This window comes from Dama dama, chromosome 9, assembly GCF_033118175.1.
Source record: "Dama dama isolate Ldn47 chromosome 9, ASM3311817v1, whole genome shotgun sequence".
NCBI classification, from domain to species: Eukaryota; Metazoa; Chordata; class Mammalia; order Artiodactyla; family Cervidae; genus Dama; species Dama dama.
Genome location: NC_083689.1, coordinates 43,156,015 through 43,168,756, shown reverse-complemented (window position 1 = coordinate 43,168,756; position 12,742 = coordinate 43,156,015). Strand labels below are relative to the sequence as shown.

General features: G+C 42.7%; 1 protein-coding gene across 3 annotated transcripts in view; it reads right to left on the bottom strand.

Annotated features, from left to right (window-relative positions):
- The window catches only part of NLRP3 (NLR family pyrin domain containing 3), a 52,132-nt gene extending 40,226 nt beyond the window's left edge, over nucleotides 1-11,906 (bottom strand). For all 3 annotated transcript variants that reach the window (XM_061151133.1, XM_061151134.1, XM_061151135.1), the window contains exons 1-4: nucleotides 11,853-11,906; nucleotides 9,323-9,874; nucleotides 5,567-5,671; nucleotides 3,305-5,060 (exon numbers count right to left, since the gene is read on the bottom strand). In XM_061151133.1, the coding sequence (XP_061007116.1) occupies nucleotides 3,305-5,060; nucleotides 5,567-5,671; nucleotides 9,323-9,599 (2,138 nt within the window). In that variant the 5' untranslated portion in view covers nucleotides 9,600-9,874; nucleotides 11,853-11,906. The remainder of the gene's footprint in view (nucleotides 1-3,304; nucleotides 5,061-5,566; nucleotides 5,672-9,322; nucleotides 9,875-11,852) is intronic.
- Between the last annotated feature and the right edge of the window lie 836 nt (nucleotides 11,907-12,742).

Genomic DNA, 12,742 nt, shown 5'->3' with positions numbered 1-12,742 from the left:
GAAGTACAAATTACTATGTGTAAAATAAATAAAATATAAGAATAAGTTGTACAACACAAGGAATATCGCCAATAGCTATAAACGGAATTCAACCTTTAAAAATCATGAATCACCATATGTAAAATAGGTAGCCAATGGGTATTTGCCATATTACTCAGGGAACTCACACTGGGGGTTCTGTGACAACCTAGAGGGGTGGGATGGGGAGGGAGGTGGGAGGGAGGGTCAAGAGGAAGAGGACAGAAGTATACCTATGGCTGATCCATGTTGATGTATAGCAGAAACCAACACAATATTGTAAAGCAATTGTCCTACAATTTAAATTTTTTTTAATTTTAATAAAACAATTTTAAAAAATTATGAATCACTATGTTATACACTGGAAACATTGTATATCAACTATATCTCAGTGAAAAATAATATTTTTTAAATTGCAAAACAGCCTGTGACTTTGGCTGACTGTAAAGAGCCTCTGGTTCCTACCTCCGGAATCCTTCTCCTCCTTCATCAATTGGCTGCCCTGCCCATGGCCCTGGACACTCTGCTAAATGACCCAGAGGCTGGTTCTTACATTAGCTGCATAATAGCATCAGTTATGATCACAAAAATCCCTATGCCAGGCCACATCATAGGAATAAAGCCAGAATTTCTAAGGTAGGACCAAGCATATTGATATTTTTAAGACTTCCAGGTGATTCCAAAGTGCTACTCCTGTTAAAATGAAGATTCTGATTCCATGGGTCTAGGATCAGGCCTGCAATCCTTCACTTCTAACAGGCACCAGGTAGGTGCTCATGCTGCTAGTCCTTCAAAGGCTCTACAACACACAAAGCAAGCTCCTGTCCTCAGAAGAAGGTAGCGATCATCTAGCATGATGCGCATCAAGCTTTTCTTCAAGGTTTTAGTGTGAGTTTCTGCCAGCCTTCTTCACAATCCTGTGATCTTAGTCAGGTGTCTTGTTTTCTGAGCCTCATTTTTAGTGCCCTAGTGAGATCTTCTCTCAAGACATGGTAGCAGTTGGGGCTGTATAGTTTGAAAAAAAAAAAATCAATGTGTAAAAAAGCTAGAAGTCTGGGACCTTGAGGAATTCAGGCTGCTCATGGCCAGGTTGTCCTCAGAACTGAGCCCCTGGTGGCACAGTACCAAATCTACCAAGTCTTCTTTTTCTCGACCGGCATCAATCGGTATGCTTCTAAGAATGAGATACTGCCAGAGATCCTTCATTTTCAGTTGCATTAACTGAGAGCACTGAATCTCTTGTAATAAGTGCCAAGTGGAACATCTATGGAGATTTTTTTTGTAAGACTGAACAAACTGAGCAAAAATCTTTCTTGCAGTCATAACATACATGCTTCTTTCTAAAGATTGAAAACGAAAGTTCACAGGATTTGCAAACTATATTAGGCTCTTCTGTAGATGCTGTAGTCCCCCTGGCTCTTGCTCTCTCCCTCTTCCATCTTCTTTCTAGCTATTCTGAACTATTTGCCATTGTCAAAATGTACCCTGCTTCCCCATCCCACTCTCTGAACCCACCGTCCCCTTGGTCTGGGCTGCCCCTTGTGCATCTGTGGCTCTTTCATACTCCATCCTTCAGGATCCAGCTGGCCAAGGGCTTCCCCTGTGTGCTTCAGATGCACTCCACCAATATTCCTGCCAAGGCCCACCCCCTCTACCAAGAGCCCTGGTTTTCCTGCCTGGCCCCACAACCCCACTATAAGTTGTTGTGAACAGGACCTGGCTCTTAGCCACTACTGAAGTCTCAGCAGGTAGTCCTTGATGACCCAACAATAAAAAGAAAAGTCATCGCGGTAGCAGTGTCAAGGAAAAGAGAGGGAGCTGAAAGCTTACTGCTGCCAGTGAAAGGGCCAGCTCCTTTTCTCCTTAATTTTGTCCCATGTCAAGTGTCCTCTATAGAGGTCAAACCCAAGCATTCACAGAGCAGACACCTCCCCACAGCCACTGAAGCTGTGGTAGTTTCTGCCCGAGGATTTAGAAGTCAAGTAACTCAACCCTTTCAATGAACACACACAACTGACTTCCAACCCTCTAGCAATTGAGTAAACAGACCTTGAAGTGGGTGCTGTTGACAAATGAAAGTGTTAGTTCCTCAGTTAGTTCTTTGCGATCCCATGGACTGTAGGCCACCAGGCTCCTCTGTCCATGGAACTCTCCTGGCAAGAACAGTGGAATGGGTTGACATACCCTTCTTCAGGGGGTCTTTCTGACCCAGGGAACAAACCAGGGTCTCCTGCTTTGCAGACAGATTTTTTACCATCTGAGCCATCAGGGAAGCCCTAGCTGTTGACAAATGCCTGGCTGCAAGCGCAAGGTGAGGGCCTTGGAGCACTCTCTCCTTTCCAGCCCTATTTCCCCTCATTGGTTGTTCCAGTGAAGCCATGTCCCTCTCCATTTTCTCCTACATAAACGCTCTTCCTCAGACCACATTCATGTCTCCTTCATATAAGACGCCACTGCCAGGACTTTTCCAGCAATCCAGTGGTTAAGAATCTGCCTGCCAATGCAGGTGACACGAGTTCCATCCCTCTTCCTGAGAGATTCCACCTGTACAGGCCAATTAAGCCCACGTGCCACAACTACTGAAGCCTGCATGCCCAAAGCCTGTGCTCTATAACAAGAGAAGCCACCCCAATGAGAAGCCTGTGCACCACAACTGGAGATTGGCCTCTGCTTGCAGCAACTAGAGAAACCCCACACACAGAAGACCTAGCGTAGCCAAAAATAAATTAATTAATTATTTTTCTTAAAAGAGATTGTCTAGGTAATAAAAAATTCCTTTTCCTTCTCTGCCACCCACCTACATTCTCTCAATCTTTCAAGGCAGGCTCAAACTTCACTCCTCCAAGAAATCTCCCCCAAGCATCCCACACTGAGGTCCTCTGTCCTCTGTGTTCCTTGGCAGAGTCATACTGGTTTTTCTGCCCCTTAGGTGACAGGCTATTAAGCAATAAAGTCTCAAGTAAATTACAAGCAATTTGAGTTTATGAACATTTTCTTCCATTCTTTTTTTCACATAACACATTGTGCTAAATTGGCATCCACCAAACATTTGCTTACTGTTTCACTGGTTTTTTTCTCATGTCATTTGTCCACCTACTCTTCCTCTACTAGTCAATATCTGCCAATGAAGGGGTCTGGTAGAAATGATTGATGATGGCATTGTTTTGTAGCTGTGGAAACTGCATTTGCAAGACTGTTGAAGACAAAGGAGAGTAAGTGCCAAGAATCAGAAGACTAGAAAGTAGAAGACATATAGTACCAATTGCCTGAAGCAAGATCTCCTTACCGCTGAGAATATGCAACCTCAGAATCAGAGAGAACAGAATGGTCTATATGAGAGTGTCTAACTTCCTCCTCTTCTTCCTCCTCTTTGGGTGAGTTATGGAGCAACCTCAGGGAAAGGGATTCCACATGGCGACAGTTCTCAATACAAAAAGAAGAAACCACATGGTCCATTCTGGTGGACAGCTTGATCTCAATTTTGGGGAAATGGCCCATGGCCCTTTGCACAAATTCCTCCTCCTGCATCTCATACAAACAATAGAACAATTCCAGCTGGCTGGGCTCAGTCTGTAGTGTCTTGGCCTGGGCTTTTGCTTCAATCCATTTCAGCAGCTCCAGCCTGATTTTCTGCGAGATCTTACAGCTCAGTTTTTTCTCTAAGTAGGAGGTTCTCTCCTGGTTTATAAGGCCAAAGAGGAAACGGACAACAAAAATCAGATACCCCTTTTCGAATTTGCCATAGTTTTCGAGAAGGACCTTCACATCTCGGTTGGGAAGCTTTGAACAACCCTGAGTCATGCTCCTCATCTCCCCATGATTATCTTCTTCCAGCAGGTAGTACATGGCAGCAAAGAACTCCTGAAAAGTCATGTGGATGAAGCTGTAGAATTTCTCGCAGTCCACTTCCTTTTGGAACAGGTTCATCCTCAAGAAAGCAGACACATCTGCCTTCTGCAGGCCGTGATTTCTGAGATCACACTCCTCAAATAGGATTTTCTGGTTCCAGATTCCATCTGCAGCCAATGAGCAGAGACCCCAGAGGGTAGCAGAGTTGTGGTTCTCCTGGCTCCCTCCCTGAGATTGCAACAAACTAGAGAGGAAGAAGATATACACTGCAGTAGTGGTCTTGGATGTCCGAGCAAGACTCTTGCCACTGTCCATCTGCTGTTTCAGTCCAGTGCACACAATCCAGCAGACCAGAGGAATAAAGCACATGGTGAAGAGGATCTCATTCTCCTGAATCAGCCTGAAGGCTTCCCTTGCTTGCTGCTCATCTGAGAAATACTTTAAGAAATATTCCTTCCTCCTGGCCTCTGAGAAACCCAGGATCTCCACATGACGAGCCTGGCCCAGCAAGTGCTGAAGTTTCTCCAGAGCCACAGGTCTTGTGGTGATGAGGAGTGAGGCCTCAGGAAGCAGTCTTTTTCTGATGAGGCTGCTCAGGAGAATGTCTCCCCGCTCCACCTTCTGCCAGTTCGTGCAGAGTGCTTCCGTGTGCTCATCAAAGGCACCTTGAAGCTCGTCAAAGCCGTCCATGAGGAAGAGGATCCTGGAAGGTTTGCTTACAATCTTGCCTATGGGTGGGTTTGGGCCAGGGCAGCAGCTGGCGATCAGATCCCCCAGGCTCCTCTGCGCCCCAAGGCTTACCTCCCGGCAGTGAATGTAAAACAAATAGTCAAATCTATCCTGGTAAAGTTTCTCTGATGCCCAGTCCAACATGATCTTCCTGGCCAGTATTGTTTTCCCGATGCCCGCTGCTCCCTGGAATACCACCGTGTGCACAGGCTCAGAGTGTTGGTCCTCAGGATCAAACAGCAATTCCAAGTTCACAGAACTCACGGGACTATCCTGTATCTTGGCCCAGGTCCTTCCAATGGTCAGGAGCTCATGCTCCCTCTCCCATTGGCTCCTGTGTTCCTTGATGAGACGCAGCCTGGTGAAGCGTTTGTTGAGGTTCACGCTCTCACCCAGGCGGGCATTCCTGTCTTCAATACACTGGAATTTGCTTCTCACATATTTTCTGTACTTCTTACAGTAATCTGTGTCAGAGACAGAAAGTTAGACTTCAGAAGAAGCTTGACTACATCCACCAGAGACAAGCTGACAACAGGGGCTGGTGGTCTCTAAGGAGTGGAAACTGATATTGAAAAATGGGAGTTGCAATTTCTTGCCACTGCCTGGGGTATGGATAGCCCCAGAAAATATAGGTGTCAAAATCTTCCTAGACACAGCTGAACAGAAGAATAGCAAAGTGCCATATGGTATTGGCCCTGACCAGAAAGTCCTTTTTCATTCAATCTTACTCCTTTACAGAGTCTGCAGCTCATGCCCTATAAAACCTGAAACATTCAGTTTCCCACCATGGTTTTGGGGCTGCAAGGAGTGAAACACACATCTATTTCTTAAGCTAAAGTGGATTTCCTAAGACAGACCTTTTCACCCCAAGGAACATGTTAGGATCACCAAGTTATCCACCTTCTGAGCTTCAAGTACCTATAGAATCAGGTCTCTAAACCCAATCAGAAGTACCACCTATATTGCTTACCTTTTTTTTTCCTACAAATAGAGATTCTGGAAAGGTATCCCAGTAAACCCATCCATTCTTCTTCAAGGCTTTCTTCCTGACTTAGTACAGAAACATTTGCATTCTCTGAGAATTAAAGGAAGAAAATACAAAGCGTCAAAAACCAGGTCTCCTGATTAAGGTGATGTCATTGAAACCCAATGGCAAAGGTCCATCTAGTCAAAGCTATGGTTTTTCCAGTAGTCACGCATGGATGTGAGAGTTGGACCATAAAGAAGGCTGAGCACCAAAGAATTGATGCTCTCGAACTGTGGTGTTGGAGAAGACCCTTAAGAGTCCTGTGGACTGCAAGAAGTTCAAACCAGTCAATCCTAAAGGAAATTAACCCTGAATATTCATTGGAAGGACAGATGCTGAAGCTGAAACTCCAATACTTTGGCCACCTGATGCAAAGAGCCAACTCATTAGAAAAGACTCTGATGCTGGGAAAGATTGAAGGCAGGAGGAGAATGGGATAACAGAGGACAAGATGATTTGATGGTATCATGAACTCAATGGACATGAGTTTGAGCAAGCTCCGGAAGATGGTGAAGGACAGGGAAGCCTGGCGTGCTGCAGTCCGTGGGGTCTCAGAGTCAGACACAACTGAGTGACTGAACAACAAAAACAATTGAAATCCAATAGCCAACACTTGGCACAGGTCAAAGCCACCTGCCCTGAACATCTCCCAAACCAAAATACAGCTCAGTTGAATGTCCAGCTGGAAGCATTCCTGTACTCCTAATTTCAAAGTAATGGATACCAACTAATATTGTGTCCTCATTGTATCCAGTCTTGGAATCTATCTCCCAAGCCTGTAAATCAGAAGGCAAACATATGAGCCATCAAAGTTTCTCATCCTCATTTGGCTTTGGCAGATTCCCTCCCTTGTGCTCTGGTTTTAAGGCCATCGCCACACTCTCAGTTATCCCCAGGATGGCCAAAGGCCAGCAGTATCATCTGCCCTTGAGCCCAAATGCCTGGAATTCATCTGACCCTTATTTGGAGTCTTCAAAAGCGAGAATAACCCATCTGTCTTATATCTAATTCAGAATCCTGACTAACTTTAGATTCACTTAGAAAGTTTTTAAAAAAATTGATTCTAGGACTCTACTCCCAATGATCCTTTTTCAGTTTTCTGAGCTGGAGCACAGGCACCATTATATTCATCTATTTTTAAAATAATTTTTATTGGAGTAGGGTTGATTTACAATGCTGTTAGTTTTCTGCTGTACAGAAAAGTGAATCACAATTATATATACATATATATACTCTTTTTTAGATTCTACTCCCTTATAGGTCATTACAGAGTATAAAGTAGAAGGCACCTTTTTATTTTAAAAGCCCCACATGCATCCACAGCTGAGAATTATAGACCTGAACAATCAATAAACAACACATCCAAAAGAGGTATCTTACAGGAGAAATTAGACACAGCAGAACAAGAGACAGGTACCAGGGCAAATGCATGGGGCAGATAAATTTAGGTGGGCAGGAACTCCAGAGCTATATAAAAGATTCCTGAGGTATCTACTTGTTCTGAATGCAAATGCTGTTAACCCCACACACACCAAACCACAAAATAAAATCTAAACATTAACTCAAACCAAGACCAAAACCTAATTTTTACCTAAAATGTAACACTAGCCAGCCCCCTGAAACAAAAAACAAAACCCACACACACAAAAAAAACTTCTAACCCTAGGTATAATCCTTCCACCCCCAAAACCTACATGTATAAGCCAAATGGCATAATGGTTATTCCACCAAAGAGACACTTGACATTGAATCCAGGCTTGGCTCTGGTTAGAACAGAGCCATGGACAACTGTAACTTTTTCCGGGCTCATTTCACATGGTTTTGCAACCATTCTCCAGAATTATTTTTCATCTTGGGAAAATGAAATTCTTTATATCCATTAAACAACAGTTCTCCATTCCCCATTCCTTGCAGCCCCTGGAAACCACCACTTTGTCTCTATAAATTTGTCTACTCCAGGTACCTCTTATAATGGAATCACAGAATATTTGTCTTTTTGTGATTGACTTATTTCACTTAGTATAATGAAATTGAAAACTTATTTGAAAAAGCACAGGCCTCCAGGGGTTCTTGTGAGGAATAAATAAAATCCATAAAATCTGCTTAGTGAACTACTTCTGCAACCATGATTGAAAGTGAAAGTGTCAGCCCCTCAGTCTTGTCTGTCTTTGCGACCCCATGAACTGTAGCCCGCCATGCTCCTCTGTCCATGGAATTCTCCAAGCAAGAATACTGGAGTGGGTTGCCATTCCCTTCTCCAAGGGGGCTTCCCAACCCAGGATCGAACTCAGGTCTCCTGCATTGCAAGAAGATTCTTTACCATCTGAGCCACCAGGGAAGCAACCTTGATTATTACACTTTAACATGGTTACTGAGTATGTCAGTACTGACACAATTATAATTATGCTATTATAAACAATTTGTTTACAACATCACACTGATAAACACACCTGCCTTCATGCCCCTATTTTTTATCTCCCTCATTAGATCCATATTTCTCCCCCACCTCACTCTGCTTGTGATCTGCTGATCTATTTTATATTTGCCAGTATAAATACTTTTTAATTAACTTTAGATATGCCAATGTGGACAAAACAAGGTTAGAAGAAAAAACAGTGTAAATAGAAAATAATTCATTAGAAAACAGTTTAAGTCTATAAAACTGACTTCAAATGGCATAGATGTACTACATATACACCATCATTTTTGTCTGTTTCAGAAACACTGATTCATTTTTATTACACTTTTTCACTAGCTCAACATCATCATCTTGTGATTTTCTAGGTTCCTCTGAGCCCTTTCTTGTACCCTTCCCTTGCTCAGAACACCAAGCCAGAAGGAAGAACCTCACCATGCAAAAGACAAACAACCCATTTAAAACATGGGAAAGGAATTTGAATAGTCATTTCTCCAAAGATAAGCAAATGACTAACAAGCACATGAGAAGAGGTTCAATATCACTAGTCAATAGGGAAATACAAATGAGATACCATCTCAAGCCCATTAGGACTGCTACTGTCAAAAAAAGAAAACATAAATGTTAGTAAGGATGCGAAGAAATTAGAACCCTTGTGCACTGTTAGTGGGAATGTAAAATGGTGCATCTACTGTGGAAAACATTATGGCAATTCCTCAAAAAATTAAACTAGAATTACCATATAAGCCAGTAATTCCACTTCTGGAAATAAACCCAAAAGAATTGAAAGCGAGATCTCAAAGAGATTTGTACAATCATATTCATAGAAACACTATTCACAATAGTCAAAAGCTAAAAGCAATTAGAAAGTCCAATGATGGATGAATGAATGAATGAACAAACTGTGGTATACACATACCACAAAATAGTATTCTACCTTAAAAAATAATGAAATCCTGCCATATGAGACAATGTGCGTGAAGCTTGAGGAAGTTTATGCTAATACACAAAAAGACAAATATTCTATGATTCCACTTATAAAAGGTACTAGAATAGTCAAATTCATAGAAACAGAAAGTGGTTGTCAGGGGCTGAGGGGAGGGTAGAATTGTTTCATGGGTACAGAGTTTTGCAAGATGAAAAAGCGTTCTGGAGATTGATTGAACAACAGTGTGAATGAGCTTACCACCACTGCATCATACACTAAAAATGGCTGATAATAAATTTTATCTTATGTATATCTTATCATGATTTTAAAAAAGTACAGTCTTCATTCCACTCACCCCATTCTGGCTCATCCCTCTTAGCTTTCTCGTAAAGGTCTCTCCTGTTGATTGCAGCAAAAATCCACTTGGCCATGGCCCATGCCTTCTCTTCCCCGTTGAAATCAATCATCAGCGTGGCTAGATCCACATGATCTGCTTTTTCTGTCTGACCCCGAGGAATTGAGGTGCAGCCCTTCTGACTGGGATAGTCTTCTAAATGCATCTTGAATTTCTTAAAGTCTATGTCTTCCAGGTCCTCCAGGTAACGAGCCAGCTTGCAGCGAACACTTACCATGCTTATCGGCAGCCCCAGTCAGAGTCCTTGGGCATAAATCCACACTTGGAAGTTGGGTGGTGCAAACAGCATATGGTTAAGAAGTCTTTTCAGAAATTTACCCTCAGAGAGAACTAAAGTATCAAAAACCCAGAAAATTGAAAGGGAAAAAAAATATCACTGGATTCTAACAAGTTGCCACCTTTAGCTTTTAAATGTGAGTCAAATTCTTACCAGAAAGTTTTCCTATTGGCTCGACCCAGGTGTGTGTCCTGAGCCATGGAAGAAAGGTGCCCCTATGGAGAGAAACAAAATCACCAACACAATCACATTAACAGTGCAATGCAGTCTTAAACCGCTTCCTGATGCCACCTTGATGTATCACCAAGAGAACTTTCATCCCACTGATTACTGGCTATGGATGACCTGGATGATCTCTCCACTATTTTTCAACTTCAGTTTCCTCATCTATAAAATGGCAGAGTGGAAAAGATTTTTTTTACCTTCCTTCCAACTGAAAGACTCTGGTTTCTTGTTTCTGTTTTGAACCAAGGAAAGATGAATGAGGGAGAAGAGAAGAAAGGATGCCAGGAATGAGTGATGATGGTGATAACAGAACAGTATATTTCTAGAGAGAAGGGAAGAGAACATAGAAGCAGGCAGAGGAAGGCATAACCTGCAACGACCCCTTTATCAACACATTGATTGACTAAAACTGAAATGGGATGGACCTTGGGGTGATAAGGAAGAATGATAAATATATACATTTGTTTAATCTCTCCTTGCAAAATTCACAATTATAATAATTATTAGAACTCACATTTATTGAGAGCTTCTCATGAGTTAGGTGTTGTACTGATGCACAAAACTGAAAAATTATATTCCTAGTTCCATGGTATGGAAGTAGAAAGTGAGTCTTAGGCTAAGTGACTTGCCCAGAGTTTCACAGCCAGGAGGGACAAAGGCAAGATTTACACTAGGGTCACTGATTTCTGAGTCATGCCCCTAACAGTGCATTTTTCTCGGCATAAAAAATGTGAGAACATTTCTTCCACCATTTAAGTAGGTATCTCAGTCAAGTAGGAGGAAAAAATGGTTGAAGATGATAAAAAAATATAGATGAAAGTGAAAGTGTTAGTTGCTCAGTTGTGTCTGATTCTTTGTGACCCCATGGACTGTAGCCCACCAGGTTTCTTTAGAATTCTCCAGGCAAGAATACTGGAGTGGTTTGCAATTTCCTTCTCCAGGGGATCTTCCTGACCCAGGGATAGAACCCATCCTGCATTGCAGGCAGATTCTTTACCATCTGAGCCACCAGGGAAAACCAAAAATCAGGTTGTTAAAAAACAAAAACACTTTCCCAGGTTTTATCACACAGAGTAGTGTTCAATCACATTGCAGTATTCAATGTCTCGGTTTCCTAACTAGACTTCAAGTTCCACAAAGACTTGAAATCAGCTGGTATATCTCTTGATCATACACAATTTCTAGATTTTGGATGGATGAGCACATTGGCTTTGTTTGGAATTGATCTCTTCATATTATTGAATTTAGAAAAGGATCACAGGAAGGGAGAAGCACTATGAACCTAGGTCTCCTGCATTGCAGGCAGATTCTTTGCCATCTGAGCCACCAGGGAAAGCTTATGAAGCTTTCGAACTCTCCAAACTGGAATTCATAAAAACCCAGTTTAATGTTCAAGACATCTCAAACATGTTCAACTCTCCTTCCGTCTCCATTCCTGCCTCTCCACTCCTCACGTCTTGCATCGCTCACTCCCCGCCGACCCCTGTCAAGTCCATCCCCTATGCATTTGGCAGGTGGCAGGAGGAGAGGGGGTACTCCAGACAGATCCACCAGCTCTGCCGACCCTCCCAGGTCCCACTGCATCAATCTTTCTATCCACATCAGGACTCTGCCTCTCCTCTGTGCTACCCTATCCCTAACCTTAGTGCTCCCCAACCCTGACCTTTACCTTCTCTGTCCCTTGGTTTCTAAATATGCTCATTTCCTTACATGTATCCCAGCTATCCACTTTCTGGAGGAGTGAGCGTGAGCCACTTCACTGTTCCTGACCCCCACTCCCCACACACATGCACTGGCACACACAGTGACCAAAGATTGATAAACACAAAAGAAACGTTCCAGAAACATGTTGAAGGATAGACTTGAAGGCTGGCAGAAGGAACCTCTAGTCAAGTTCTGCCCCTTGAAACAATCTCCCCACTCTTCCCCAGGCTATTTCAGCCACCCGCTCCAAAGAGCTAGACTCACCCAGACGTCAGCCTCGGGAACAGCCGGAGAAGAAACTAGATGAATTTATAGCAGTCACAACCCAGCAGGAAGGATGTGGTCTCAGTTTGGAGCAAACAGGATTGCATCACAGGCAAAAGCAGAGACTAACGGTTACTCACATCACTGGATTTTCCAAACTGAAGCTCTCAAAGCTGAGCCTGCTTATAGCCAGAGATACCTGGCCTCTCCTCAATGGCCACTGGGGTAGAAAAGGGGAGGAAATTCAACTGCTGCTCAATGAATGTTCCCTCTGACTCTGACAACAGCCATATGAGTGTTTTGATGACTGAGGGGGCTGTGATGGAGAATACCACAGCAGCAAAAACAGACAATCGAAAGCATAACCTGGCTATCAAACTGCAGATCCCATTCACTTCCAAGCTGTCACATGGAGGAGGTCAGTAGACAATACAGTAACCACTGACTGTTATTTTTCTTCACCACTTAATTGAGGTAAGTATATACCTGTGAAACCATCACCACCATCAAGTCTATAAGCATATTTATCACCTCCCAAAGTTTCTCCGCACCCTATTATGTGGGGAAAATTGACTTTGTGTGTGTGGTGAGAACACAATATAAGATCTACCATAAACAAATATTAAGTACACAATTTAGTATTATTAGCTACAGGCTCTATACTGTATAGCAGATCTCCAGGACTTATCCATCTTGCATAATAGAAACTGCCCACTCTCTGACTAACATTTCCCTCTTTCTGTCCCTCCCCAGCCCCTGGAAACTGTCATACTACTCTGTTTCAATGAGTTTGACTATTTTAAATCCTACATGAGTGATTTCATTTGGTATTCTTCTTTCCTCTCATTTATTCCTCTATGTCATCAACATCCATTCATATTGTTGCAAAT